This window comes from Chelonia mydas, chromosome 19 (genome assembly GCF_015237465.2).
Source record: "Chelonia mydas isolate rCheMyd1 chromosome 19, rCheMyd1.pri.v2, whole genome shotgun sequence".
Taxonomy (NCBI): domain Eukaryota; kingdom Metazoa; phylum Chordata; order Testudines; family Cheloniidae; genus Chelonia; species Chelonia mydas.
Genome location: NC_051259.2, coordinates 10,212,755 through 10,240,727, shown reverse-complemented (window position 1 = coordinate 10,240,727; position 27,973 = coordinate 10,212,755). Strand labels below are relative to the sequence as shown.

The following is a 27,973-nucleotide window of genomic DNA, read 5'->3' as shown; positions in this document are numbered from 1 at the left end:
AAGGGTCTCCAATGAGCAGAGCTTCCTCCTACCAGGACACAGAGACTGATTCGTCTGGAGCACCGCTGCTTCAGGTTTACTGTTAGAATAATGGACCGAGGCAGGACTCTGTGGCGGGAGAGGTCGCTGGGCCTTACAGCAAACAGAGTTCCTCATCTCTTTTCATATAGAACATGCTATGCCACTTTATTTTCTTCAGTTCTCTTTTCCCTTGTTAAAGTTCAACTTGCCCCTCAGTCTGTGGGGTGTATTGGATTATTTTTCTGTGTGTGGGGGATCATAACAGAACCTTGAGGAAATGGACCATGAATCTAGTGAACTTATTCAGACAGTGGGATGTGAGTTCTGGGAACAGAAGATGGACAAGGGGATACTGACAAAGGGAACATGTTCTGCCTTTGTGGGAACTTGCGGTACTACTTCCACTCTTGGAGTGCAGTTTTAGTACCCAACCAGACATCCAGCTGTTGCCCAGCTCCAAGAGTCAGCTGTACAGTTTTTGCCCTTCTGGTACTGTAGATGTTAATGTATGTTGTGTAGCTTTGTTGATGATAGGAATGTCTTTACATTTGCAGCAATTCTGTTGAGGTGAACTCCAAGGCTGTAAGAACACCCGTTTAAGATCCCAGATGTCTACTTACCGTTGCTGGCCTTGATTGTCCCAGAGGCTGAGTCCTCTAGGCACAGTAGCCAGACAAGCTTTCTTGACAAAGTGCCTTACACCTGTCCTGGAGGGACCACCTCAGAAAAGAGAGGGTAGTTCAGCCTTCAGGGTTCATTTAATCCTTGGCCTCTTTGTAGTGGGTGCCAACAAAGCAACCAAGCCAATTAATGCTAACTACAATGTGGACAACTTGTTGACGAGACTAACTGGACTGCGACCCAACTCTTGTCTCTCAGGTTATCGTGCAACCATTGAATAACAACTTTAAATCACTGCCAGTCTGGTGAGAACCACTGACATGAGGTATTAAATAGACAAAGGTGTTGATTTATAACTCATTTGCCAATCAGCTTTTCCCTCACTCACCTGCCAAGGCTTACATAGCCCTTGGTGATCACATGAACTGCTGGAGAAAGCCCTGACCTTGGGTCTTAGCAGGTAAGTGAAAGATCAGACTTTTTTTAAAATTACAAATCAGTCCTCCCTGTAACTCTGCCTGTGTGTTTGGGATCTTAAATGCTCCTTAGAAATGCTCCCTGGAAAACTTTGCTGTTGCCTTTAAAGGGAGGGAGAAGGGCTTTGTGGGGGAACTCTCCATGTAGTATATGTAGGGAACTGATTATTGCTGTGTAAATGTGACTCTCACCCCCCTTCGCACAGGGGTGTTCAGTGTACTCAGCCTCTTTCCTAGGAGCTGTGGCCACCCTAAAGGCAGCAAACTGGGTGACCTTGAGGGCTGCAGCTTTGCAGAAGCCTGAGGGCTGCACCTCATTGGCATCTCCACTGGCTCGTTTATCAGAAAGTAAACACACCCAGCCGTGAGATTTGTTTATACACCTCGGTGCCTTAGCAGGGGAAAAGGAAATGCTCGTTGGTGGAATTAACCAGCAGTGAAACCGGTGTCCAGTGTTGCTAGAGACAGACAGTGGCAAAGGTGGGCTCTTGCCCTGGTGTATGCCGCACTTCTGTGCTTAAGCAAAGGAAAGGTGTCTTGAGCTTGTAGGTTGGGACTCTAGAGCCTGTGTTTGCCTCCTGTGCTTTTCAAAGATTTGGAGCTTTTGGTTCCTCACTTCACTAAGTAGGGCTTATATAGCTGCCAGTTGTGGACAGAACCCCTTTGAAACATACCATTCACCTGAGCCACATTTAAGTCCCACTCAGACCTACTTGCTGTTCTTGTAAATTACTTGCTTTTAAAAAATACAGATTCAATCATATCACTTGAAACATCAGAAACACTAGCTCATGAATCAGTTTTGACTCGGCAATGATATTTAGGCTAAATAACTGATCCCACATCACTTCAAAGCTTCTTCCACATTTGCCTGTGTTTTCTTGTGGCGCTGTGTTCCACGTTTGGGCCTTTGGCGGGCTCAGAGGGATGGTCTGGCAATGCGGGGGCCACTGAAGTTTTGGTGAGTTCGATTGTATTTCCTTAGGCTTTGTTTTTAAAGCAATGAAATGTAAATTTGAAAAGGCCCTCCCGCTTGTTCATGTGAGGACCTGACTCCTGGCAAACAGAGACTGACTGTAAATACGTAATATTTTACATACTACATTTGATGGGCCTTGCTGACTCTTGGCTTCTGAACTAGTTTGTAAATATGTATTTGGATAAGTTTGCTTTTTTTAAATGCACATTTACGTGACAACGTAGCCTGGCGCCTACTGCTGGAACAAACTGGTTCCATATAGCACCTATGACGAGGCAGTTTCAGGAAGAGCTGCCAATGGCTGTTGCCCAGATGCAACAGCAGACTTTTACAACTGTTTATACAGCCACTATGCCAATGGTGCCTGACAATGTATGCGTCTTAAAACTCCGAGTGAAAAAACCAGTGGGTGTTGGAGGTGTAAAACAATCCCTGAAACTGGCAAACCTGTTGTATGTTATGTCGGACTCCGTCTTTCTGTTTTTTGTTTTTTTAATTGCTCCCTATTTAATTATGCTTTAAATTTCAGCCTGAAGCAGATTTTAAGCACATCCTTTGCTGAAGGGTCTGGGAGAGAAGGGCGTGTGTAGTGCCCTGCAGCTGGCAGACAGCAGTGCTCCAGCTAGAAGTTTCTCTTGTGGTTGACCATTGTGTTAATGACAGGTTTCAGAGTAACAGCCATGTTAGTCTGTATTCGCAAAAAGAAAAGGAGTACTTGTGGCACCTTAGAGACTAACCAATTGTGTTAAGTCTGTATATCTTTTTTCCCCAGTTGATTTAATGCAGCCTGGTGTCTGGGGAGCAATGAGGGTCTGTGTAAATAAAGTAGTCTCTTGGGAGCTGTCTGTGTGCAGGGAAATGTGTGGGGGGGAGTTAATAAAGGGGAGACACTGTCAATGACAATTCTACAGAACTGAGGCCAATCTTCTCTACAGTGTCTCTCTTCTCCCCCCCACCCCCAAATCTTGTACTCATTTAATCCATCTGGAGGAGCCACACCCTCATGAAGCGGGGTGGGGGTGGGGGTGTCAGAGCTTTTTGTTCTCCTGACCCTCTGACTTGAAGGACCAGTTTTGCCTTTTTAAAGTCAGTTACTCATCTAGCAGCTAGTTTGCAAAGTCCTGCTCCTGCACCTGCTGTCGCGCTCCTTTTTTGGGGTGGGGAGGGGATGGGAGGGAGATGGTCAGTCAAAGGAACTCCCATGTCTCTCTAGCCTTGTCATTAGACGAGGGAGTGTGGCTGCTTGTAGGGTAACTACCTTGTCATACACTTTTTCAAAGGTATGGGGGTGTGGTAAGAATTGGTGCCAGACCCTTCTTTCTCCTCTTTGCAAGACACTTCCTAGTGACAGTGGGGCTCCATTGAGACCCGATTGTTGGATTGGAAGGTGGTTGGTTTGGGGAGAGGGAGGGATTTAAATCCCCCTTGTTAGGTCAGGGGTTGCTAGGAGCCTTTCAGTCTGATCTGAAATCTGGAGCTTTCGACATCTAAGTTGCCATTTGAATGGTGCTGCAGGCAGTAATGATTGAAAACTCCCCACTGTTGCGTGGCTGGTGTGAAACAAGGTGTCAAGCCAGTGATTCCCAGCACAACCCCCTGTTCCATTTGGGAGCTACGGCTCTCTGTCTAGAGAGGCAAAAGATTGAGACCAAACTCCCCACTTGCTTCTGCAGATAGACCCTCCATGTGGAGGTCCAGGGAAAGACGTTTGGACTGCATTTACCCGTTGGGCTAAGTAGAGGACATCAGACTGTAGACCTGTCAAGCTGCCATCTTCCACCGGCACTAAATATCCAGTCAGACCCCTGCAGGGAGACAGCCTTCCTTTTTAATGTTCTTTATTTTCATTTAAAAAATATGAAGGGAGGAAAAAATCCTTGCTCTAGGCTGGCAGTGGGTCTTGGCTGGAAGGGCTCTGCCAGGGAAGAACCTTTGCTTGTGAACAGAGCTGGTTTATTGATGAACCAGGGCAACAGGTATATAGAACTAATACGGCCAGCTCCTCTTAAGTGGCAGTAACTTAAGCTGCCTTTCAGCCAGCTTTCTGAATAGCTGCCTCATCCGGGTCCTGCAACTGGGCTCTGGCCACAGAATGTCTTCTCCACCATCCCAGTCTGTTTCGAAGCAGCTTTGGAAGAGGGCCCGACAGCTTGCAGCCAGCTAATCACAGGGCAGCCCCCTCACAAAAAGCCACTCTAGGATGCGCCACTTACTCTTTTCCAGCTGCTTTATGGGACCCAAGTAGGTTTCCCTTCTGTTTGGCCAGCTTCCTGTTTGGGGTTAGCTTATTTTGAATTAGTGGTGGGGAACGGCTGATTACCACAGAATTGCTCTGTTGTTTTGTACTAGTGATCAAGCATATTTTTGACGCACCAGGCCATCCTAAAAACTGTGACTCAAGTTATTACTTATTTGTACTGCAGCCGTGACTAGAGGCCTCACCCACAATTGGGAGCCCATCAAGTTACCCACTTTGTACCCACATCGTGAGACATGTCCCGGCCCCCAAAGAGCCATGTAATCATACCAAGCTGGCCCTTGGTTCCAAACCCTCATTAATTGCTGTTCTCAGAATATTTCTAGGGAGTAACTAGGATGTCTTCTGCCACCTTAGACTGTTTAAAATAAAGATCTGACAATGCATCCATCTCACTTCTTGGTTCCTTGTAGAATAGCAGTGAAAGTGCTTTAAATTCTCACTCCCGAGCCTGGGTGTCACTTTGTTTTTTGACTGCTGTGTTCTCCCCATTCATGCCTGGGTGTTGAATGAATTTGCAACATCTTTTTGCTACTGGAAGAGTTGTCATGTTTGTCAGTCCAGCAGTTTCTTAGGCTGTGCCTACGCTACACAGCTTTTAGCATAGCTGCTGTTTGTCGCCTTTTCTGCTGACAAAAAACTTTCACCCCCAACGAACGGCATTTGCCGGCAGCTCTCCTGCTGACAACACGCAGTTCACGCTGACGCTTGTCGAGGAAAAACTTTTGTCTTTTAGGGTTGTTGTGTTTTTTTTAACACCTCTAAAAGACAAAAGTTTTGTCATTCAGTTGTCAGTGTAGACCTAACCTTAGTTGCTGTATCTGGATCCACTCTGAGTTTCAGTATTGGGCGTGGTACTGAATGGGGCAAGTGATCTTTTGGGAAGAATATGGTGACTAGGGAACTCGTGCCATAACACTAAAAGAGACCAAGAGCTGAGCAACACAGGAGGACAGGGATTTTTAGGCAGACTGGTTTTAACATACATTTACCTCCAATGTCTAAATGAACACCTGTGAGAGAGGATTTCCCCCCTCCCACCGCTCAGTTGAGAGCTCACAAAACCTTCAACTTATGGGTGTTTCCTTAAAAGAGAGTCTGATTCATGATGAATCTAAGTGTCAGTGCTATCTCATTGTCTCACACCTGTTAGTTACATAAATATCTGTGGATTTAACCCGAAGCGGTCTTCATGATGAACATACATGCAGCTAAAATCAGCAGGAGCAGGACTGAGGTTATGTTGGGAAACCACCTGTGAATTTACTTCCTTTTGGGAGCTTGAGTCAGCATCTTTATTTCACTGTTGACGTCTTTGTTTTTTTGGTTAAGTTTTTCAGTGAAATAAATAGCAAGTCTCTACTGAGCATGTGTCTTAATCACCATTGGAAAACCACCTAATGGCGCTCTTCAGAGATTTTATGATCTGTCACATGACTATGCCCTTAGCAGAAATCCAGGACCATGCAGGTCATTGACCTGAGCAACCATGGTCCTATTGGCAAACCCGGGAAGTGGGTGGGCGCAAGCCCATGGTAGCATCTTCATCCTGGCTGTGTTTCTCTGCATACATATGAATCTAGAACATCCTTGTGCAAAAATCAACTCTATATGCACAGGCCCCTGCTTTCAACCCCCTTGGCAGTGATTCAGTTTTATTTTGTTAAAGTTAGCAAAAAGCGATTGATCTTCCTGTGAATGAACAGACTCTGGTTAGGTTTGGCAATTTTGATTGTATTCCTGGAGGTTTCATCACATGACATCTTTAATTCCTGGAGACTCTGGGACAATTCTGGAGGGTTAGCAACCCTAACTCTGGTCTGTGTTTTTTTAATTACTGTTTGGAGCATGCAAAGAAAAGCAAATAAACGCCATGTTCCTCTCACCCACCCACCTCTTGAAAATGACTGAATGGTTTCTTTCCATGTGGTCAAAAAGTGATGTTGGAAAATGGACTGTTCTACCTTGATCCTTTCCCAGCCCAGTCCTTATTAGCTTCCCCCCTTAAAGTGGGAGCTGCAGCCTCTGTTCAAATTAAAAAGCAGTGATTTTAAATGCCTAGTACTTGTTCTTTCTCCTGCGAGGCTTCGCTATTGAATAGTTTGTTTATAAAGCAGTACCACAGCCTGGTTTGCTTCTCGTACTGTTTAAACATGTAGCTTAAAAAGCTACACCAGGGGCTGGTGTTAGAAAAAGGAAAGTGGGAGGGGGAGAGAATTGTATTTCAGCCTGGAAACACCTCTACAAAGAGTCTTCAGGGCTTTGCCTAAATATGTGGGAAGGGAAGAGCTGAGGCCCCCTGAGGATATGTCTACACTGCAGCTGAGAGTGAGCATCCCAGCCCAGGCAGCCAGATTCAAGCAGGGCCTGAGCTAGCCTGGATGTTGCAGCTTGGGCTGGAGTTCAGGCTCTGAAGCTTAGGAAGTCAAGTGGGCTTGAGAGCCAGAGCCCCAATGTATACATGACAATTGTTAGGATGCTAACTCGAGCCCTGCTAGTAAGTGTCTCTACCCGGGCTGGGAGCCTTGCTCCTAGCTGCAGTGTAGACATAGCCAAAGAGGTGCATGATAAATTGCTGACCTAAGGAACCATTGTTGAACCCAAGGCTCGAGTAGATCTTTTGTGGGTGTTGGGCTGCTTCTGTTGTTCCTGCTCTTGTCTGTCACCTAGGCACAGTGCAGAGCTCGCTCCCCTGTCTGCTCTCTGTAGAGTTCTATTGCGTGGAGGCATGCTTGTCTTCGGCAACTCCAGCTCCTGTCACAGGATGATTGATTTTGTTGTGCTTCCTGCATGCAGTTTGAGTGTCCACAGCAGGGCAGGGAGCCTGGGGACATTGCCCCTATCTTGAAAACCACCTTTCAAGTTAAACCTGCTTGGGAATGGTGACTAGTATTAACATACTTGTGTGCTGAATTCTCCTTTCTTTGCCAAGGGGTGGCAGCACTGACCCAGATGATTGACTGCTTTGTAGCAAAGCAGTGATGAGCTGCCAAAATCTTAACAACCGGTTCCCTATAAAAAGTTCTGATTTAAGGGATGTGCCTCTGTCCTGCTCCCTCCTGCCTCCCCAGGCCCGTTCTCCATCCCAGGTGCCTGCTGGTGGTGCAGGAGTCCCACCACCCCCGATTCCACCCCTTCCCCAAATCCCTGGCCCCGACTCCTCCCCCAGGCGTACCACATTTCCCCCCCCCCCCCCCGCCCCTTGCTTTCTACGGCTTTCCCCTGAAACCCCCCGCCCTAGCTCACCTCCGCTCCGCCTGCTCCCCTGAACACGCCACCGCTCCGCTTCTCCCCCGTCCCTCCCAGGTGTGGGAGAGGCAGTGCGTTCAGGGGAACAGGTGGAGTGGAGGTGAGCGAGGGTCACGGAGGAGCGCAGGAAGTAACGGGGGGGGGGGGAGGAGAGGAACCGCTCCCCGCCCCAGCTCTCCTCCACTCCACCAATGCCGCCTCCCACAACTGAGCCGCGGCTCGGCTTCTCCCTCCCTCCCAGGCTTGCCACGCCAAACAGCTGTTTGGAGAAGCGGAGCGGCGGCGGTGCGCTCAGGGGAGGAGGCGGAGCGGAGGTGAGCTGGGGCACATTTCCAGGGGCAGCACGGCACCGGAATGCCACCCCTAGAAATGTGCCACCCCAAGCACCTGCTTGTTTTGCTGCTGCCTAGAGCCAGCCCTGTCTCCAACAGCCCCCTTCTATAGCCCTACCCCATGCACCCTCCCTAGCACAGCGAGTCGGGGCCCCCTTGGCCTGGGGGGCTGCCCCAGCCGAGCCCCACCCTGGCTGGGACTTTCTGGGCCAGCGACTGCCTAGCCAACCCCGCCCTGTTCCCTGACCGCCGCCCCCCCCCCCCCCCCCCCCCCGAACCTCTGCCCCTGCCAACCACTCCCTGCTCCTTATCCAACCACTCCTCCCAGCCCCGGCTCGGCCCCCTTATCGTGCTGCTCAAACGGCAGGCGCTGCAGAGCTGCCCGGGAGTGGTCCAGAGCGCTGGCGCCAGCGGCATGGCATGCTGAGGCTCTGCGAGATGGGGGATGGGGGAACCTCCCCGGCTGGGAGCTCAGAGAGCCCTAACAACCGGTTCTAAAACTGCTTCTAAATGTAACCACCGGTTCGTGCGAACTGGCTCCAGCTCACCACGGTACTGGTGGAGGTCTAAAGCTTTCATCGTTACCAGGGATTGCTAGCAATTTAGCTCTGGAAAAGTTTTTCCGCTGATGTATCAGGGCTTTTGGGAGCCTACCTACATCATGTGAAGTATGACTCCTGGTCCCAGGAAGTGTCTACAACGTGTGTAACTAGACCGCTTAGCATCTGCAATTGTGGCTCCACCTTCATAGCTGCTTGGAACCAGAAACCCCCTTTCCCTGCTTTGGTTTATTTCACTCCAGCATGACCCATTCAGTTGGGGGTGTTGTTTTTACTGACCTTTCCCCGGCGGGAGTCAATGACACCTCAGCAGTGGCACAGGACAAGGTCAGCAGGGAGAAACACCTTCCATTCCGCTGGCTGGAAGGGTTGAAGTCCAGGGGCTTAGGCCTAAAGCCAAGCTTTGATTCACAAACACAACCTCGGATGTTAGCCTCTGCAGTCTATTCCCATAACTTGAGCAGGGTCATTCTCATGGGAGGGGTAGATTTCCCTGCACACATGAATAATAAAGCAGAACTATTCCCCTGAATCAACAGCAGCTACCTGCTAACGTGATGGGGGTGCTGCTGTAGCAGATTCTCTCAAATCCTGGGTGGCTGGCACTTAAAATGGGAAGTCTGGTGCCAGATTGGACTAGAAAATTGAGATTTAATCTCTTAAGGGTATGGCTGAGGTTAACCACCATCATGTGCTGTATAAGATGGGTTTTGTCCCCCAACAGCCATGAAGTGAACAAGAACAGCGGCTAAGCTCAGCGTCAGGCATTGTCTCAGTCAAAGCAAGGGGGAGGTTCTGTATTTAAAAAAAAAAAAAAAATTAGTAGAGGTGCTTGTCAAAAGGTTTCTCACGTCAGTTCTAGAGACAGCTGCATCTCAATGACTTTTGCTACCTTTGATCTGCTTATTTCCATTGCTAGGTTAGCAATAACTATTCTTAGGGCTGCCTATGGATGCGAGAGCCCTGCTTGCTGCGGACTGAACCCTGCTCCCATGTGGGGTTTGCACTATCTGAAGCAAGAGGTGCAGTTTGCTCATCTATCTTCCTCCTCACCTTTGATCTGACCCTACTTCCCTCCACAAAACAGGGTGACCGAACCCGATTTCTCCCACACCAACCCCTGCCAGCCAGGGATGAAGTGGGGCTGGTGAACTGAGGACATGGTTCGAGGAGGGCGGTGCTACAGGCAAGTCTGGCCTCTGACCAGTCTCTGCCACCGCAACTGCACCTGCCAAAACTTGACTCGTTAGGAGGGGCCTGAGGCTGGAAGCTAAGCCTAGTGCAAGCATGGAGGTTAGCCTGGACTTTCCCACTGCTCCTGCTGTTCTCCCACCTCAAGGGACGGACAGAACCCGACAGGCACCTGCCCTCAGTGACTTCCTCTTCCTCCCCACAGTTCAGCATCAGGGTAGGCTCTCAACACACATGCCGCAGATATACTGACCTGATTTTTTGGCCTGCTATACATCAGAACGGGGCAGAAAAGTTGGCATATATAAACCCTACATTCCAGGAACTTAATGTAGCTGCTCAGCCTGCACAGGAGAGAGAAATAATGCTTACACACGTCACGTTAGTGGGTGGCCCAGTCAGTTTTAATGTAAGACCCTGAAATACTTTTTTCTTATGTCTGCACACTTGACTTCAGTGAGGGCAGAAACGACGAGAACTGGTGGTGAAGCAACAGCATAGCCTGTCCAGCGGGGGTGGAAGCTCAGGCAGAGAGTGTAAGGAAGCACCCCTGCACCACAGAGTGGCAGTTGGCAGGGCAGGTGCCCAGCTCCATGCTCTCTGTTACAAGGCTGCTGCTGTAGGGGATTGTGCAGGCAGTACTGACATCTGGGGCCAAAATGTACAAAAGCTGAGACAGAACAGACTGGCCTTGGCTCAGCTGAGCGCAAACAAGCTGCCGTGTCCCGCTGCTATAAACCGAAAACAAACAGCCCAGGCCACATGGGCAGAGGGGACTTTACCCCTTTACCCAACTACCCATTCTGTCAGTTTGACTAGCCCCTCCAGTGATACTAAAAGGCAACTTTTCCACTCCATCTGATATAGAGGCAGCTGATGTGAGAAATAAAGACCTGCTGCTCTCGCTCCATAACCACACCAGGGCTCGGGCCTAGTTCCTGCACAGCAACGTGTGTGGTGAAAAGAAGCCACCATGGCATGTTATGCACCAAGCCTTTTTCACAGGCGCAGCACTGATCAGGCAGGGGGGCAGCTACTTCAGATCGAGCACCAGGGCTGCTATAGGCAGAGGGTAGGCCAAAGAATAGGGCCGTTGGTCAGCCCGGACTAAAGTGTACAAGCTGGGCCCAGGCTCAGTCACAGCCCGAGCTGTGTGCTTCAGGTAGTGGCAAGTCAGAGGTGGTGCCTGGCCTTAGGCAAGCTGAGTGTTAAAAGTCCCAGATCAGCAGTGCACCAGCCTCTTCTTCCTGCAGACCCCACCTCATTATTGCTTTCAAATGTTTCAGACAGGGCACTGCAGCTCACAGTTGGTCCAGGCAGAGTTTGAGACTCCTTGGCCTAAAACCTCTCATCAATCCAGCCCTTAGTGTTCTCCATTTCCACCTTCTACTGCTTTCAGACCAGGTGCTGCCCCATTATCAATCCCCACCCTACTTACCACACAATTACACATGCACGTCCCCCTATTTCCTTTATTTTACAAGTGCAGCTTTAACAATGATATGAACATGCAGAAAACAAGTTACTCAAGTCAGCAGCACCCCAGAGAGGAGAGAATGTAGGGGACACTTGCTGGCCAATCAACAGGTGAAAGAGAGGAGGCCTCTTGGAAAACACTAACTTGACATAGGTGGAGAGATCAAGCTTCCAGCAAGAGCGGTCACTGCCCAGAGGGCTCCCTCCTGCCTACCACCCACCCCCTCCCTTTGCAACAGCAAGAGGGCCTAGGTGTTCCTCCTTCACAGGACAGCAGAATTTCAGCACACCCCTCTGTCACTTTAGTGACCTCTCCCCTCAACTCTGTAGTGAGCTGCTTGTCCCACTTTCACCAAGCCCAACAACAGCACTAAGCCAATCCCATGCAGTGGGCAGCTCAGCCACTGAACCCTCCTCACTCCCCAGGCACAATTCAGCTCTAGGGCTTCCCCCAAGCTAGAAAGGCCATAAAGTCCCTTCCCCACTAATTTGAGCAGCAGTGTGGTGACTAGTGGCGCAATGTCCTCTGATAACTGAAATGGATTTGTACCAGTGTGGACTGGGAGGAGTAAAAAATCCTTCTCTGTTGTAGATAAAATGGTGTTTAATTGGCACATTAGCCTCTACTCCAAAGACCAAGGGTGAAGGCAGGCCTTATTGAGGAGCTCCCTCCACGGCAAACAGATGAAGGCTAGGAAAGCGTTACAGAATAAGCCAACTGTTCCTACAGGAGAGCAGAGCAGTCATGCAGGAAGAGTTAAGGGACTTACCCACTGTGAGCAGTGCTGTATTACTGAAGGTAGGACCAAGACCCCAAATGCCACAGCTGCTCCACTGATAAACACGGCGGGGGGGGGGCTTAGCCAGGGTGCTGTGTCCTGTAAAAGTTTTACAGGTGCAGCTTGCTTTGGAGCAGGTACATATGGGGGGCGGGGGGGATGGAATTTTGCCCATAAAGCCTCCAACTGCCCAGTTTCAAAGCAGGAGCTGGGAGGACAGCTGCATCAGCTGCCCTCCTGTCACAACTAGACTGGTTCTTAACCAAGGACTGGGGTTAGTGGGTCCCAAGAGGCAAGTGACAGTCCCACGAGATATTCAAACATTGCTTTAGCCTGACTTGCCTAGCCTTTTTTGCTTTACTTCCTCCTCTCTGCCAAGCAAGGTCCTCGGGATCTATATAAATGTGAGCCAGCTGGCTACGGGTCTGACAGGCGCTGCTGCTGCTGCAAACTGATACAAGGGCCTTGCATTGTGCTGGACTGACAACAGCGAGGATGCCAGTCATGAAGCTGCTTCCGTGGCAAGTTCACTTGGGGACGACAGGAGTGTTTACTCGCCCAAGGTCAGGAGATGACCCTTCCCTCCCCCCGGCCCATGCACATCCTGCCCCATTCCATGGTATGTCTCAAAGGGGTGGAGGGGGAAAAGAGGGGCTCAGTTGAATTTAGCCTTTGAAAAGTCCATTTCTGGATGTTGCTCCATGAACCTGTAAGAAAGAAAGGTGCACAAGCGAATGAGCTAGGTAGGCTGCACGCTACATGTTACTCTGCAACACCAAACACACCAGAGAGCATGACATTTCCTAGGCACTGTTCAATCTATCCTCACAACAGCCCCTGTATAGTGGGGAGGCATTAATCGCTGCTTCCACATAGGAAGAGGATAGCAGTGCCCCCTCTGCTGTCACTTTCACTTGCTATCATGATGGCTGCTGCCCTCCCCTTCCCCAGGCCTGCAGGTCTCACATTAGCCATGTTGATTTGCAGAGCTTCCCGTGCAAGGAACTGGACACCACCTCACTCCTTCCTGCTCCTGTTAGTAATATCAGTAACGTTACCCAGTCATCAAGGCCAACAGGTGTAAACGAGCAACGGTTATAAATGGGACACACCCTTGGGAACTATTACCTTCAGGCCAGACAGGTAGCAGCTGCGATGTTGATAATGAGGGTGAGGGGATTCTGATCGAACCTTAGAAGTATTACTTAGTCATACATATTACTGGGGATGTTGGGGATGTCTCCGCTACTGAGGTAGTGAGAATAGTAGCAAGAGAAGGATAGCACAGAAACCCAGCTCCAGTAAAGCTAGGCCAAACCCTGCCCAAATGTACAGCTCTTCTGGCAGCTTTGATTAGCTTCATGCTCCGTCTGCCACTGCAAGCAGGTTTGGAAATACTGCATCATGCAATGTGAACCATATTGTACAAGGAGGCGACCCACCAATGTAGTTCAGCACGATGCAACCGCTGGCTAGGCAGAGGGCTATATGCAACCACAGCCCCATTCTGCATGACGCTGGAGAAGTGCCATTGCAGCAGCACTTCTTTTGCGTGTCCGCAGAGAGGGCTTTGTTGCCAGAGAGCAGGAATGTAGCTGGACATCACCAAAGCCCACTATGGGCCGGACAGTCTAACCTTCATGCCCATTCTCCACCAGTCAAAGAACACCGAGACTAAGCTTATGGAGAACATTCAACAAGTGGTCTCGTGTACAAGAGATCCCGTCTACACTGCTCAGCGAAGCAAGGGCAAGCCCAGATTCTTGGTGAGAGGAGACCATCTCGGTTTCGAGTCTGATGTACGTTTTGGAACAACAAGTCATCTCACTAGAAGCACACAGCACATAACCCTGATGGACCTTTAGCTTGAACAAGCCCCTATGGTGCTGATCAAAAAACTACATCAGGTAGTACTGCCAGTAAAGTCTGCAGAAAAACCAAGGAAGGTGAGATGGTAGCAGGAGAAACTGTCCTGCTAGACTAATCCTTGCTTCACCCCAGGGAAAAGAGGCCGTTTTGCATTTACAAGGGGAAGCTGCACAACCTACAGTTACCCTTCGTCTCATCACCAGCAGATGTGGGCACTGACCCCATATGGCCTTATCAGGAAAGTTACTCACAGGAACTCCAAGGTGCAGTTACGCCAAACAGGGCTATAAAGATATAAACGTGCTATTGGCTTGGAGACAACTGTCTAATGTAGGATGTGTGGGGGAGGAAAGATTATCTGGGCTACTAGGTTGAGGGAGATTAATGAGCTTTTATGTGATCTCACTGGCTCCATAGAGACAATACCTCCAGCCCAGACACCACCTGCTGTGTCTTACTCCCTGCACTTGAAGCTAGCCCTAGAGCAGAGCTGTGCAACACAGCACAATTCACGGAGGGTCAATGTCTAAAACATTGCATTCACGTGCAGAATTCAGTTGCAGACAGGTTCCAAGGCCAAACCTGTCTCACACGCCATCAGTCATTCTCCCTCCTCCCATTACTCCATGACATATGGCTGACACACAAAATTGCTCAAGGGAGGTGGGGAAGAAAGTACCCATGGATGAATTCTCTGTACGCACTTTTTCAGTATATCCTGCTTCTTCTGTTCATCAGATGTGGGGAGCCCCATGGATTTCTGACGTTGATCATACATCATTTTCTCCACCATGCTGCGAGTTTCACTGTCCAGGTCTGACAACTAAAACCCAAAGAGATTCTGTTATAGATGGAGGAACAAACCACAGGCCCCATGGCCTATATACAGAACCTCTGCTTACAGTGAACTAAGACACAGTAAAATTTCAATGCAAACTGACAGATGCATCTGAAGAAGTGGGGTTTTTACCCACGAAAGCTTATGCTCAAATAAATCTGTCAGTCTTTAAGGTGCCACCGGACTCCTTGTTGTTTTTGTGGATACAGACTAACACGGCTACCCCCTGGTACTGAACTCATGGTATCAGAAGTCAGGGGAAGGGGTTTTCCTTACACAGAGCAGAGGTTTCTTCTCAGACTAATGCAACATTGTCACCATGGGCAGTGGCAAGTTTACACCTTATTTTCCCAGGACACAAGAAATTCTATAGTCCCACTTCTAATTCAGACCAGGTCTCTCATGGGGCACTGAGACGAGTTGTGTGCCACACTTCTTATAGTTCCACAGGTCAACATTTCTCCCAAGTCTTCATCCCCTTTGGATTCTGTGTCCTTTGGCCCCATTTACTTTGCTTGCAGATTGAATACATGGTAGAGGCCAAAAGGTTTAAGAAACCTTGATCACAAGTTGATCACCGTACACAGCCCCTGTTCACTATGGCTAATGGGGTGACAAACAGATATTACCTTTGAGTTCTCTGGGTTAATTTTCTTGGTGTTGATTTCTGGGTCCGTGAGGACTAGCTTACTCCACCATTCCATCTTGTTGATCTAAAAAGAGGAGAGGAGGCAGTAAAGAACACTTCACAAAACAGCACGTTCTCTGAAAATGCTCATCTGGAATATGTAGGTGGGTTACTTTTTGTTACAAAGAAACAGAGTTACTGGAATCAAACCCAGCTCATGTAGCCCTTAAATGACAATGACCGCCAAGATAAAGCCTGGGTATAAGGTGGCTTTCCCATTCTCAATCACCGCAGTTTAATCCCAAATGGCGGGAATTATCAACGCTAGCAACAATCTGCAAGGAGACAGCGTCCAGAATGGGCAAACCCATGCTCCTGTTATTAATCAACTGCAACTGAAACGACATAAAAGGAACACTGCCACACTGAAACCTGCCAGCACACGACACACCAACTGTGCCCAGATGTTCACATACCACAGGTGAAAGACAGACCAGAACTTTGCTCCAATAATACACCCAACTTTAAAGAAAAGCAGACTCCATTCTCAAAGAGTGAATGACCAATCCAGGAGCACGGATCAATTAAAAGTTACTGCTGAAGATCTGGTCAGACTCTAGTCCTCAATACACTGATGTTCGTAAGTGGAGCAGTATATAGGCTGAAGCAATACTGTACCAAAGAACAGGAGTGGAAGTACAATCTTAACTCTCAAGGTTCCTGGCTCTAGGGGATGTATAACAGACATGAGCCTGAATGCTATCACTGATTCATCCTGCTTACCTTGTACAGGATGTGAGAAAAATTTCCAGACCTGAGCCATTCTTTTTAGGTGACAAAACTGAGGCCTGGTCTACACTAGGAAATTAGATCAGTATAACTATGTCACAGTAAAAAATCCACACCCCTGAGCAACACGATTAAACTAACCTAACCCTAGTGTAGACAGTGCTAGATCGATGGGAGAATTCTCCTGTTGATCTAGCTACCTCCTCTCAGGGAGGTGGAGTACCCACTGCTGCACCATTTTAAGTGTAGACATGCCCTGAAGAACTATCCAAGATTGAGGTGTCAAAATACTGTGTGTATGGATCACTGGTCTGACCCAGTATGGCATTTATGTTCTTACCTTCTCCAGGTGCACGGTGACTATTTTACCATCCTCAATCAGCCAGGAGCTCTCCTCCACCTTCACTTCATTGTATAGATCGCCTTCAATCACTGGGGGGTGACCCTTCAGCCCCACTTTCAGGTGCCGTCTCTGAACGTCCACCACCACATCCTTCCCCTTCAGCCGGAAGCTCACCTTGAATGGGATGGCCAGCTGGACAAGAGAGAGAGAAAGGGGGATCAGAGAGATCTCTTACTTCCCCTTGTGTTACTGCTCCAAGACTTTCTGCCTTGAGTTCATCTGAGCTACATGGTATATGCCAGAGTAGGACATGCTCTTTGTGCATTAAATATATGGATTCTGTGGGGGCTGAAGCAGACATTTGGCAAGATGATGCCTGACAGGTCTCAAGTGGGTTGCACAGGATGAGCAAACTATGAGTGCTGTCTCACTTCAACAAGGTCAAGATTGAGGCAGAATGACAAAAGGGCCTCAAAGCATCTTGTCTACTAAGCTCTCTCCCTCTATGGGTGTGCTACAGCTGAACACTGTTACTATTATCTTCTTGGACAACCAGAATACAAAGCATATCATTGAGCTAGCTGACCTTGTTACTCATCAACGGCTCCACAGTTCATAGCAGTGCCTGCCCTCAAGTTTCAAGGCTAGAATTCCTCACATTCCCAATCAAAGGCAGCACTTACATCCAGTTCAGAAAGGGTCTGTGTCCACCTATAGTTTGGAAGGTCAGCCCCATTCCCAGAGTTTGGTTTAAGTTTTCCTTTATCCTTCTCATCTTCTTCTTCGTCATCAGTCTCCTAAACAGACAATTTAAGCATCAGTAAAGATGTTTTCAAGCCTGCATATACATTTCACTAGTAAGAATGGCTCTTTAAATTCATATGGGATTTTCCAGTTAATTATGTTTTTTGATGCCCAAGGCACTCCACATAGATCCAGTCTGGAATTAGAGGGCAGAGATTTCCTTTTAAAGCATCAGATTTTTAAAAAATTAGGGAATGTCTTTGAGAATCTGTTGCACTCTCCAAATGGGCAGGGAGTAGAGATGGCAGAAGCACTGAAGACCTCCAGCGCACACTCTCACAGAAAGAGGACGCTCCGCACTGTTCAAATGGCATACTCCTCCACATACTGAGAGGCCACCTCAATGTTGTTCAGATGCACACTTCCTCCTCCCCAGAACTGAGAAAGTCTCTGGGAACACATTACCTGTTTGCTGGGCTCTGGAGATTCCGTTTGATTCTCACAGGGTTTCACTGAGACATCTTTGGGCTCATCTTGTTTTCGCTCTTTTTTCTGTTTTAAAAAAAAAACCCCAAACCCCCAGACTGATTATCTGATGTCTGTGAAACTCTGACAAGTGAAATGTACTAATACAGCACTAGGTGGCCCCATTTCCTTCTATAGATAAAGCTGCAGACCTGCACATGACTCAGAACTACAGGAAACTTGGGGGGGTTTCCAGCTCTACTGCACCACATAACAGGAAAGCCCCACTCTCCGAGAGGCAGTCTGGCATGGTGACAGCCCTCCTCTGCTCCTTTCCCCAGTGTAACTGCACAGAGAGTTACTCAGAGACTGTGCCAGAGCGCTCTGTTGCAATAAGAGCACTTGCTGAGAGCACTGGGGCAAAGTAACCTGTAAGAGAACCAAGGAAAAGAAAGATTGGACAGGTTTAGATTAACTTGGAAATGCAACAGCTGCTCCAGCCTGGTATTCTGGATATTTGTACAAGCACAAAGCTTCTAACCGAATTATACCAGTCACTACTGATTGGGCTGCACACAAGCCAACAAAGAAGGCTGGCTCTAGCCCCAGACAGTCTCCTTTGAAAAGGCAGATGTGTGTGTGCACACACGTGCACCATACTGAGCTCTCACCTGGTCAATTTCCTGTTGCAACCTTTCCGCCTCTTCCTCTGTAAGCTCCTTGATCCTTGGCTCATTATCTTCCTGCTTCTTTTCTTTAGCGAGTTTGGCAGCTCGCTCTGCCTTTTCACGCCGTTCTGCCTCTTGCCGGGCCTTTTTCTCCTGCCGCTCTTTCTGAGCCAGCTTGTTGTGGTGGTTGAACGTCTCTGTGATTAACTGAAAGAAAGGAGACCAATGATGGAGGAGTTTTAAGACTGCACCATACTCCCGAACCTGGGTGGCAGCAGCTGAAGGGAGACTTCACCTCCCTTATAAGTCTACTGCAGAGCAGACACGTTCCCCAAAAGCACTGACCTAGGGATATTTCCCCCTCTTTTCATCCCAGATTTAAGGTGGTGTCTGACAGAATATCTGGGAAAGTTCAAAATACTTTCCAAGTCCCTGCCCATAGGAGAAAAGTACTCCCTGAGCTGGATTCTCCATTGCCCTGTACCTTGTGTAGTGTAAAATCCTACCATTTGATTTGGCAGTGTTTAACAGCTACTTTGCAGAGGTGAAAGTGCAATGGAGATTCAGGACCCTAGTTTGTATATTCAGCTCTGTGCCAAGGATTTGTAGTCTCACCTTAAACTATTCATGTAGTCTCTGTGCCTCACTCATCTGTAAAATGAGAAGAATACTGTCCTAACTCACAGAGGACCAGGAGGCTCTGATAACTAGTGTTTGTCAATGCTTTGAGATTCCCCCTGTGGAAGAAGTTATAGGAGTATAATAACTGGATCCGGATGCTTTCCAGGTGGAGTACACTGAAGACCTTTCCCATCTGAAGCATCCCCATATACTAGATGGATAATTATCCATTTTAATATTTAGATGGTAAGCTATTTAGGGTGGAGAACTTGCATTCATACTATTTTTTGTAAACACCTTGCATTGTTGGCAAAATGGGGGGGGGAGGGGGGAATAACAATGAATACTTAAAAACCTAGAAGCATCAATTTTTACCTGAAAGGTATAGTTTGTGAGAGAGAGATTTTAAAAATTTGAAAACCAAATTATATTGCTTGGGAACAAGTTACCATATAACCCTGCCCCAGGAGCATCCAAGAAAGGCAGAATATCAAGGTCTGTGATGTAAATGGCTGCACTGCTTGGAGGGAGAGTTGAGTAAACAGGCAGGAAGCCAGAGAAATAACCCAGCTGTTGATAATGCCAGAGGTACTGTGCAAGGCAGCACGTAGTGAAAACATAGTTCTACTATGGAAGACACACAAGCTCTTCAGACAGGAAGGAGAACATCTGGGGAGAATGTAATGCAGGGCAGGTGGGAGCAATGCTGGGTACCCCTGGTAACCATCACAGATAGGAATCAAGAGGAGGGGAAGAAGAGATTCCCTATATCAAAGGGTATGAGTTTAATCAGAAGAAGTGCCAAGGATGTGATCGGCACTTATCAGGGTGAACTAGCCCAAAGCAGCTCAGAGATTCTGGACCTCAGCTAATTATACAACTGACTGCAAACCAGTACAGGGGGAGAAAGATACAATTATTATTAAATCTTTATGTACACAGCAGGAGTGCAGTACTCTGTTCCCTCTAAGCTGAGGGGCCACCCAGGAGTGAATCACGCACTTGATTAGCAGAGCCACGGCAGCATGTGCTCAGGTGGCCCTCCCCTCACTGCTCTGCAGTCACATTGCTCCTGCCCTCTACCTTGGAACCCCTGGACAGCTGCTCCTGGGACCCTCCTGCTTGCTGTGGAGGGGGGGGACAGAGGGGGTGCCGATATCAAGGTGTCCTGCTTCCCCTGCCTCTCCCCCCGCCAATGTACCCCATCTCCACAGAGGGGGAGGAGAACACAGGGCTCAGGAGCAGGAGAGCTGCTGTGATGAGTGAGTGCCTTAAAGAGATAGCGCACGGTCCCTGACTTCCCCAGCGGCCAGCGCATGCACACTGTCTCTGTGTCTCTCTCACACACACTCTCTCTCACATGCACACTCTCTGACACATTCACCTTCCAACACATACTTGTGTTGTTGTTGGTACTTCTTGGTACTTCCTGCAGTGCACATATATTCTATGTAATTTTATTCTTTCAAAGTGCTATTATTTTAGTTTCTGGACTGGTCTATGCATTTCATAATTTTATTTCTTTTATGCTTAAAATTTAATTCTTTGAGTAGTGAGTTCTAAAATGCATAATTATCCCTATGGTAATTAATATATATCTCTCTAGGCTTTTTGTTTCTACTGGTGACACAGATCTGCACATTACCTCAATATTGGTGCACATAACAAAATTTATTCCACACATGGATGGAAAAAATTAGAGAGAACACTGGCCTGTAGTATCTTCTTTGATATGATATTCAAAACACACTCCCTCTGTTGTATACCTAGAAGTGGAATTGAGTCTCCAAAAAGCCAAAAGGATGGTACTACTAAAATAGCATTCTAATTCATTTGGGGAAGGGAAGTGAAAAGGAGACAGGTGTGTCACAGGGTAACACTGGCCCTTTAAGAGGGAAGAGGCCAGTGCACCTGCAACTGGTCAGTTGACCCCAAATTAGGCTTAAGAGAGGGCATCTGGGCACTTGAGGGCAGGAGATCGGGAGAGTCAGAACAGGTGAATGGTGCCTGAACCTGCGAGCGTGCAGCAAGGAAAAGGTGGCAGGAGTTGCTTGGAAGAGAGCTGAATTCATATAAGAACTGGAACAGAACTGCTGGTGAGAACTGATTGAAGTAGGGAATTCTAGATGAGTGGAAGGCTTGGGTAGTGGCTCCTAGGAAAAAGGGGATGATACAGCTTGGTTAGGGGAAGCCAAGCCTTGAAGAAAGAGGGTTGATGCAGGAAGTGGATCCCCTGCCAAGGGGCAGGACTTACAGGAAGGGAGGCCTGGAGGAGTGGAACACTGCAGGAGGGGGAGCTCTTAGGGCAAAGACCTGAGTGAAGGGCTGCAAGAAGACTGGTCACTCTCAGGCAGGAAGGCCTGGAGAGAGGGACTCTAGACTGGTGTAAAAAGAACTCGGAACAGAGTGCTGTTATTGACTTGGGTCGGTGATGTGGCAGAGCTAAACCTGAAGAGGGGAATGGGAAGGGGGGGGGGGGGGAACACACTGTATCTTCATATGTTTACTGTGGAAACTGCAGAATGGTTTTATTACAAGGTTTTTTGGGAATTACTGCAATGGTGTGTACCAGTTATGCCCGGGGCAAGCTTTGTATCAGAGACAGACTATGTTCCCTTCACTACAAGAAGGATGTGGATAAATTGGAGAGAGTCCAGCGAAGGGCAACAAAAATGATTAGGGGTCTGGAACACATGACTTATGAGGAGAGGCTGAGGGAACTGGGATTGTTTAGTCTGCAGAAGAGAAGAATGAGGGGGGATTTGATAGCTGATTTCTACTACCTGAGAGGATGGTTCTAGACTATTCTCAGTGGTAGAAGAGGACAAGACAAGGAGTAATGGTCTCAAGTTGCAGTGGGAGAGGTTTAGGTTGGATATTAGGAAAAAAATTTTCACTAGGAGGGTGGTGAAACACTGGAATGCGTTACCTAGGGAGGTGGCAGAATCTCCTTCCTTAGAAGTTTTTAAGGTCAGGCTTGACAAAGCACTGGCTGGGATGATTTAATTGGGGATTGGCCCTGCTTTGAGCAGGGGGTTGGACTAGATGACCTCCTGAGGTCCCTTCCAACCCTGATAGTCTATGTGTGGATAAGAAGGAGAAACTGAGGCTGAGAGAACCTGTCAGGCGACAGCCTGTTGTGGGGGTGCTGCTTGAGGTGGAGCTGCCCTATGAAAAGATTTTCTCTAGAATCTTTCTCCCTCCACAAGAGGATTGAACATTATGGTTTCCCTGCCTCTACAGCTAGTCAAATTCCAAGCTATGATCCCAAAGAGCTGCGTGAAAGAGGCTCAGTGTTCTTTCCCAAACGGAGGTGGGAGAAGCATGCTATTTCTGTCCACCTAACCTACATCTCAGGAGAGTCACGGGCTGAGATCAGGGCACTGATGCATACCCAGCAGCAAGTGGCAGGGTGTTCTGCAACCATTTGACGGTGGAATTGGCTCTGTTTCAAATGTTGGAAGACCCTTAAAGTTGCTTCAGCATTTGAATAGCCATGACCAGAAGCACAAAATATGTATTTGCATGTAGTATCATTTACTGCCTGTATAGTGACTTGTCAAAGACTTGCCCTTACTGAGGAATGAATCCAAAGTGAGGATGATAATCTTAAAAACAAACCCTCAGTCAAACACAGGAAGGTTCTTTTAAAAAAAAATGGGGAGGGGTGTCAGTCATCTGAAACTATCAGGAGTGCTAATCACATTTTCTTTCTATAACTATATGCCAATCTCTTTGTGAGCTTGAAGATTTCTAACTCGTCTCTCCCCAGACTGGGGCGGGGGGGGGGGGAGAAGAAGAGTTAATCATTTGCATCATTTTCATCCTAAAGCTTCTTTTTCCATTTCATAGATTATGCAGCATTGACAAAACCATATGGCAGTGGTTCCCAAACTCTGGCCTTCAGATTAGCAGTGGTTGGTAGAGCACTTATCTGTGGCACACAGAATTTGTTAAACTGCATTAAAGCACCTACAAATATATTAATTTCCCAATACTGATTTTTTTTTTCCATGCAAGAATGGCTGTAGTTGCCGGCCACAGACGTTATTCAATAGCCAGTAGGAGGGGATGTGATCTGTATGGAAATTAATGTTTCCATGAGATGCTACTAAGACATAGTCAACAACGTGAAGAAGTTTGGAACTCCTGCTATGTAGCTAACTACAGAAGGCATTCAGAAAGTTTGGGTACTTCATATTTGAGCACTTAGGTCTGTTGTGAGATTAAATATGAAATGTAGTACTCTGCAGTAGGGTCAGGAGTGCCAGCCTGCTGGAAACTGAAGGGTCCAGTTCTCCCACACCCACACAGCGACCACCAGCCTCACACCAACACTGTCGTATCCTGCAGCTCAGAGACAAAGTGGTAACTGCATATGCAGTGAGACGGACTTTGTGCTTTTTCTGAAATGAACAAACAAGGTAACCTGGGGTTATCAATCCTGCGGTGTCTGTCACAGTTAAATCAGTATGTCTGGCAGGCTTGCTTTCCAAACAAGCCTTTGGCCAGAACATAGCCAAAAAAAACAACAACCTTTCACCACTGATGCCACTCACACAAGCAAACATGCTCAGCTGTGGATGGGGCAGTTTATTATTACCTTGTTTCCTTAGTATGTTTCAGCAGTTTCACAGAAAGTCAGGCCCACAGAGCAGTAAAAGAATCAGATGGCAATAGGAGAGCACGTGGGGGCAGAGCAGTAACTGGAGAATATGGAGAACTCAGTCTGCCACAGAAATGAGTGTTTCCAGATAGAGCAAGCTATGCTCTATATATGTAAGAAATCAATCATGAAGATATCAGGGGAGTTACCTTCTCTGCTACTCCCTCTTCTCCTCCTATGAAGAAATCAGTTTTACGTCTGAGGAAACTGAAGAACGTGTTCACAAGCTGAAAGACAAAAGACAGGTAGTTTCAGGAGACTTGAAATAAAGACTTCAACTTCCCAAGAGAAAACAAACAAAATAACTTTACTCTTGGCCTGCCAGGACACCAAACTGCCACCAGATCAACAGGAGATGCTAGTTCCCATCAGTACTTCTCGCCTCAGTAAGGAGAGTTGGTTTTTTTTTTTTTTTTTGATCTGTACTGTAATCCCCAGCCAAGTCTACTTGGAGATCTGTTTAAATCTTGACATCAAACTCCAGTACCTATTTGTCAGATAAACAATTAGCGTATTTTGCAAAGATATGCCTTCTGGATTCTCTACCTTCAAGAGATTTTCATGAGATTATACAATGGGCAAGGACTGAAATTCCTTTTGAAGTCACCTTCCCTTAGAAGCACCATGACTACTATAGTTACAGTGGGGGCTTCTAGAATTATAACCTTAGAACTTATAACTTTTAAAAATCTCTCTAACTTAGGTCTCTTTACTCATGTAAAAACCCCAGTAGTTCTCTCTCTCTCACCAAGTCATTCCTCAGCTCTGAGCAATGCTGTAGTAGCCATAGGAGACCTTATGTGATCAAATCTTATGGTTTTTTTAAGAGAGACTACAGCACACTTACTTAAATAAGAATTATAAACTGCAGCTATCCTTGTAAGAAGTAAAGCACATGTGAATCAGTACCTTGACTTCACTAAATAAAGAAAATTAATCTGTAAAATTTTGTAACTAACAACGGCCAACAATGCAAACTAGAACAGGAGTACTTTTGGCACCTTAGAGACTAACAAATTTATTAGATGGGTTTCAGAGTAGTAGCCATGTTAGTCTGTATCCATAAAAAGAAAAGGAGCACTTTTGGCACCTTAGACAAATTTATTAGAGCATGAGCTTTCGTGAGCTACAGCTCACTTTATCGGATGCATAGAATGGAACATACAGTTAGATAGATATACACACAGATAAGTTGGAAGTTACCATACAAACTCTGAGAGGCTAATTAGTTAAGATGAACTATTATCAGCAGGAGGAAAAAAAACATTTGTAGTGATAATCAGGATGGCCCACTTAGACAGTTCACAAGAAGGTGTGAGATATTAACTTAAGGAAATAGATTCAATATGTGTAATGACCCAGACACTCCCAGTCTCTATTCAAACCCAAGTTAATGGTATCTAGTTTGCATATTAATTCAAGCTCAGCAGTTTCTCGCTGGAGTCTGTTTTTGAAGCTTTTCTGTTGCAAAATTGCCACCCTTACATCTTTTACTGAGTGGCAACAATGCAAACTAGGGTCTTAATACCTACTGCACTGGTTTAATAAAGCCAACCTGTTGCACAGCTGCAAGAAAAGTCTGTAGGTCTTGAAACAGTTGTTACAATCCCTTATCACTTTTTCCTAATCTTATTAGTATCACACTGAACAATTTTTTTTAAACAGTCTGGTGAATGAGAACTATTTAAGCAAGTATTCTCATTTCCAGGCCCTAAACCAAGAAGAGTTCTTACTGTCCAAGGAAAGGATACATGGACTCAATAGAAGCAGACAAATAGATGCTCTAATATGGCACAGCTAAAGGATAGCATTGCATAATGGTCCAGATGCATGGGATGCAAAAAGGAATTGCTTCCATCGGACATCTGTAGGGCCATACAAAATTCACAGCCATGAAAAATGTATCACGGACCATGAAATCTGGCCACCCGCTGTGAAATTTGGTCTTGTGTCCTTTTACCTTATACTATATAGATTTCACAGGGGAGACCAGAGTGTCTCAAATTGGGGGTCCTGATCCAAAAGCGAGTTGGGGAGGAGGGGTCACAAGGTTATTTGGGGGAGGGGGGGGTGTCACACTACTGGTCAGCCTTCTGCACTGCCTTCAGATCTGGGCAGATGGACGGCGCTGACTGTTAGCCGGGCGCCCAGCTCTGAAGGCAGTGCCCCGCCAGCAGCAGTGCAGAAGTAAGGGTGGCAATACCATCCACCCTTACTTCTGTGCTGCTGCCTTCAAAGCTGGGTGGCCAGAGAGTGGCAGTTGCTGACTGAGGGCCCAGTTCTGCAGGCAGCAGTGCAGAAGTAAGGGTGACAATACCATACTACACCATCCTTACTTCTGTGCTGCTGCTGGCAGTGGCTCTGCCTTCAGAGCTAGGCTTCCAGCCAGCAGCTGCCGCTCTCCAGCTGCCCAGAAGTAAGGGTAGCAGAACCCTCCCCTCTACAATAACCTTGCAACCCCCCAACTCCTTTACGGATCAGGACCCCTAAAATTACAACACCATGATTTAAATAGCTGAAATCCTGAAATTTACTAATTTTTAAAATCCTATGAATGTGAAATTGACCAAAATGGACCTTTAATTTGGTAGGGCCCTAGACATCTGACATATGACAAGACTAGACTATATAGGTATGTTTCAGCATGGCAATTTCTGCAAGAAATTTAAAATTTCTGGGAGATGGTAGAGGAAAGGAAAATAGTGCTCACTGAGACTAAATCCTACCCACACCTCAGCTAAAAGCTATACTATGTCAGTAGGAAGTGCTGTTGCTACTATGATTTCCCTGACTGATGTGGGCAGGGACTTGATCCTGAAACCCATGGTAACCTCACCATCCTATTTATCTTCCTAGGTCATTTGAAACACCATGTAACAGTCATCATAACATTTTGGGATGACTGTCAGTACAGAAATCTCTGTGGCCAAAGAAACGGCTCACGTTTAAACAATTTTGCTTGTATCAGGGTTGCAACGCTAGAAGCTGGGACTGGATGACGGGATGTATCACTTGATAAATTGCCTTATTCTATTCACTCACTCTGAAGTACCTAGCACCAGTCACTGTTAGAAAATAGGATACTGTGCTAGACGAACCATAGGTCTGACTCAATATGGTTTTTCTTAGGGTCACAACTCTCCAGGGATAGGACTCAATGACATGATTGACAAACAAGTAACCTGCCATATAGATACTAATATATGTAATGTAGCTGTGTTGGTCCCAGGATATTAGAGACACAAAGTGAGTGAGGTGATATATTTTACTGAACTGGGATGATAATTTCCAGACCTGAAGAAGAGGTCTGTGTGGCTCCAGAGCTTTTTTCTCTCACTAATAGAAGTTGGTCCAATAAGAAAGATTACCTCACCCACCTTGTCTCTCTAATATAGCTACTCATTCAACTTACTTTTATATTACATCCCTTTGCTTGTATTTTGTCTATTGAAATTGTAACATGGGTGTGGATTTTGTCGTCTTGGCTGTCTCTGAAAGTCCATACATGTCAATAGCACCATCTTAATGAGAAATACATTCAAGTTAATGTCTTCCAGCCATTACCCCAGGCACCCTGAGTCCTGGGGACTTTAGTGGAAGCAACAACAACGTGTGTAGAGGCTGTTAGCAAACAGCAACATGGCAACCTCTGGGTGACCAACAGGAGCATGCCTGCCTCTGAAACGACTATCCCAGCCGCAGACCCAGGACACAAGCACCATACCGACCCCTTCCTCTTTATTAAGAATCACCGCTTCCCGTACCAAAGTCGCCACGCACGAAGGCAGGAAGGGAAAGAACGGGCACATCAGATTCGGGGGGGGGGGGGGGGGAAGAGAACCACATGGCTTAATGCAGCCACCAGAGCACGTGCACAGGAGCTGGGGGGTATCACAGCTTTATTCCAGACTCATCTCCAGGGGGCTCCCAACCAGGGTGGGGTGAGCCCTGCACCCCAGCTCGCCCCGCACCCCAGCTCGCCCCGCCCCCGTTCCCATTTCACGCGGCCCCGGAACAGAGTTCGGAGCTCAGGGGGAAGGAGTCGAAGGTGGGGGAGGGGCGGCCTGACGAGTGCGTCCAGCCGGGCGTTACCTCCCGCACGCCGCCCTGGTGCTGCTGGGCCATGGCCAACAGCATCCCGTCGAAGCGCTCCTCCTGCTCCGCCGCATCCGCCGCGCTCGGCCCCATCATGATCCCACCCGCCGCTGCTGCTGCCGCTGCTGCCGCTGCCGCCGGTGCCTCACACCGGAACCGGAAACCCCGCCACCACTCGGCCGCTGAGCCCGCCAGCCAATCCTCGCGCCCAAATCCCCCCAATCCGCTAGTTGATTGGCTGTCGCCGCGGCCAATCCACAGAGAAGAGGCGGGAGCCCCAGCACAGGTTCTGCGCTTGGCGTTGGT

General features: G+C 47.6%; 2 protein-coding genes across 5 annotated transcripts in view; one reads left to right on the top strand and one right to left on the bottom strand.

Moving 5' to 3' along the window:
- The window catches only part of KDF1 (keratinocyte differentiation factor 1), a 77,216-nt gene extending 70,352 nt beyond the window's left edge, over positions 1–6,864 (top strand). For 3 of the 4 annotated variants that reach the window (XM_043532327.1, XM_037881911.2, XM_043532328.1), the window contains one exon: positions 4–6,864. In XM_043532327.1, coding sequence (XP_043388262.1) covers positions 4–86 — 83 coding nt within the window. In that variant the 3' untranslated portion in view covers positions 87–6,864. The remainder of the gene's footprint in view (positions 1–3) is intronic. The other variant, XM_037881912.2, reaches the window with a different exon arrangement.
- A 4,280-nt stretch (positions 6,865–11,144) lies between these two features.
- Positions 11,145–27,973, bottom strand: NUDC (nuclear distribution C, dynein complex regulator). The gene is made up of 9 exons (XM_027827216.3): positions 27,665–27,973; positions 23,722–23,799; positions 18,289–18,492; positions 17,618–17,704; positions 17,092–17,205; positions 16,406–16,600; positions 15,278–15,361; positions 14,515–14,633; positions 11,145–12,648 (listed from the first exon to the last, which is right to left on the bottom strand). The coding sequence occupies exons 1-9, from the start codon at positions 27,761–27,763 to the stop codon at positions 12,597–12,599; spliced, it is 1,032 nt and encodes a 343-aa protein (XP_027683017.2). The 5' UTR covers positions 27,764–27,973; the 3' UTR covers positions 11,145–12,596.

What these genes read in the sequence shown, in the direction of transcription:
- NUDC (XM_027827216.3), bottom strand. Translation starts at nt 27,763, where the DNA reads ATGATGGGGCCGAGCGCGGCGGATGCGGCGGAGCAGGAGGAGCGCTTC. An exon ending in ACCAGGGCGGCGTGCGGGAG is followed by an intron (nt 23,800 to 27,664) that starts GTAACGCCCGGC and finishes TTTGTCTTTCAG; the next exon opens with CTTGTGAACACGTTCTTCAG. An exon ending in TGCAACAGGAAATTGACCAG is followed by an intron (nt 17,705 to 18,288) that starts GTGAGAGCTCAG and finishes TTTTTAAAACAG; the next exon opens with AAAAAAGAGCGAAAACAAGA.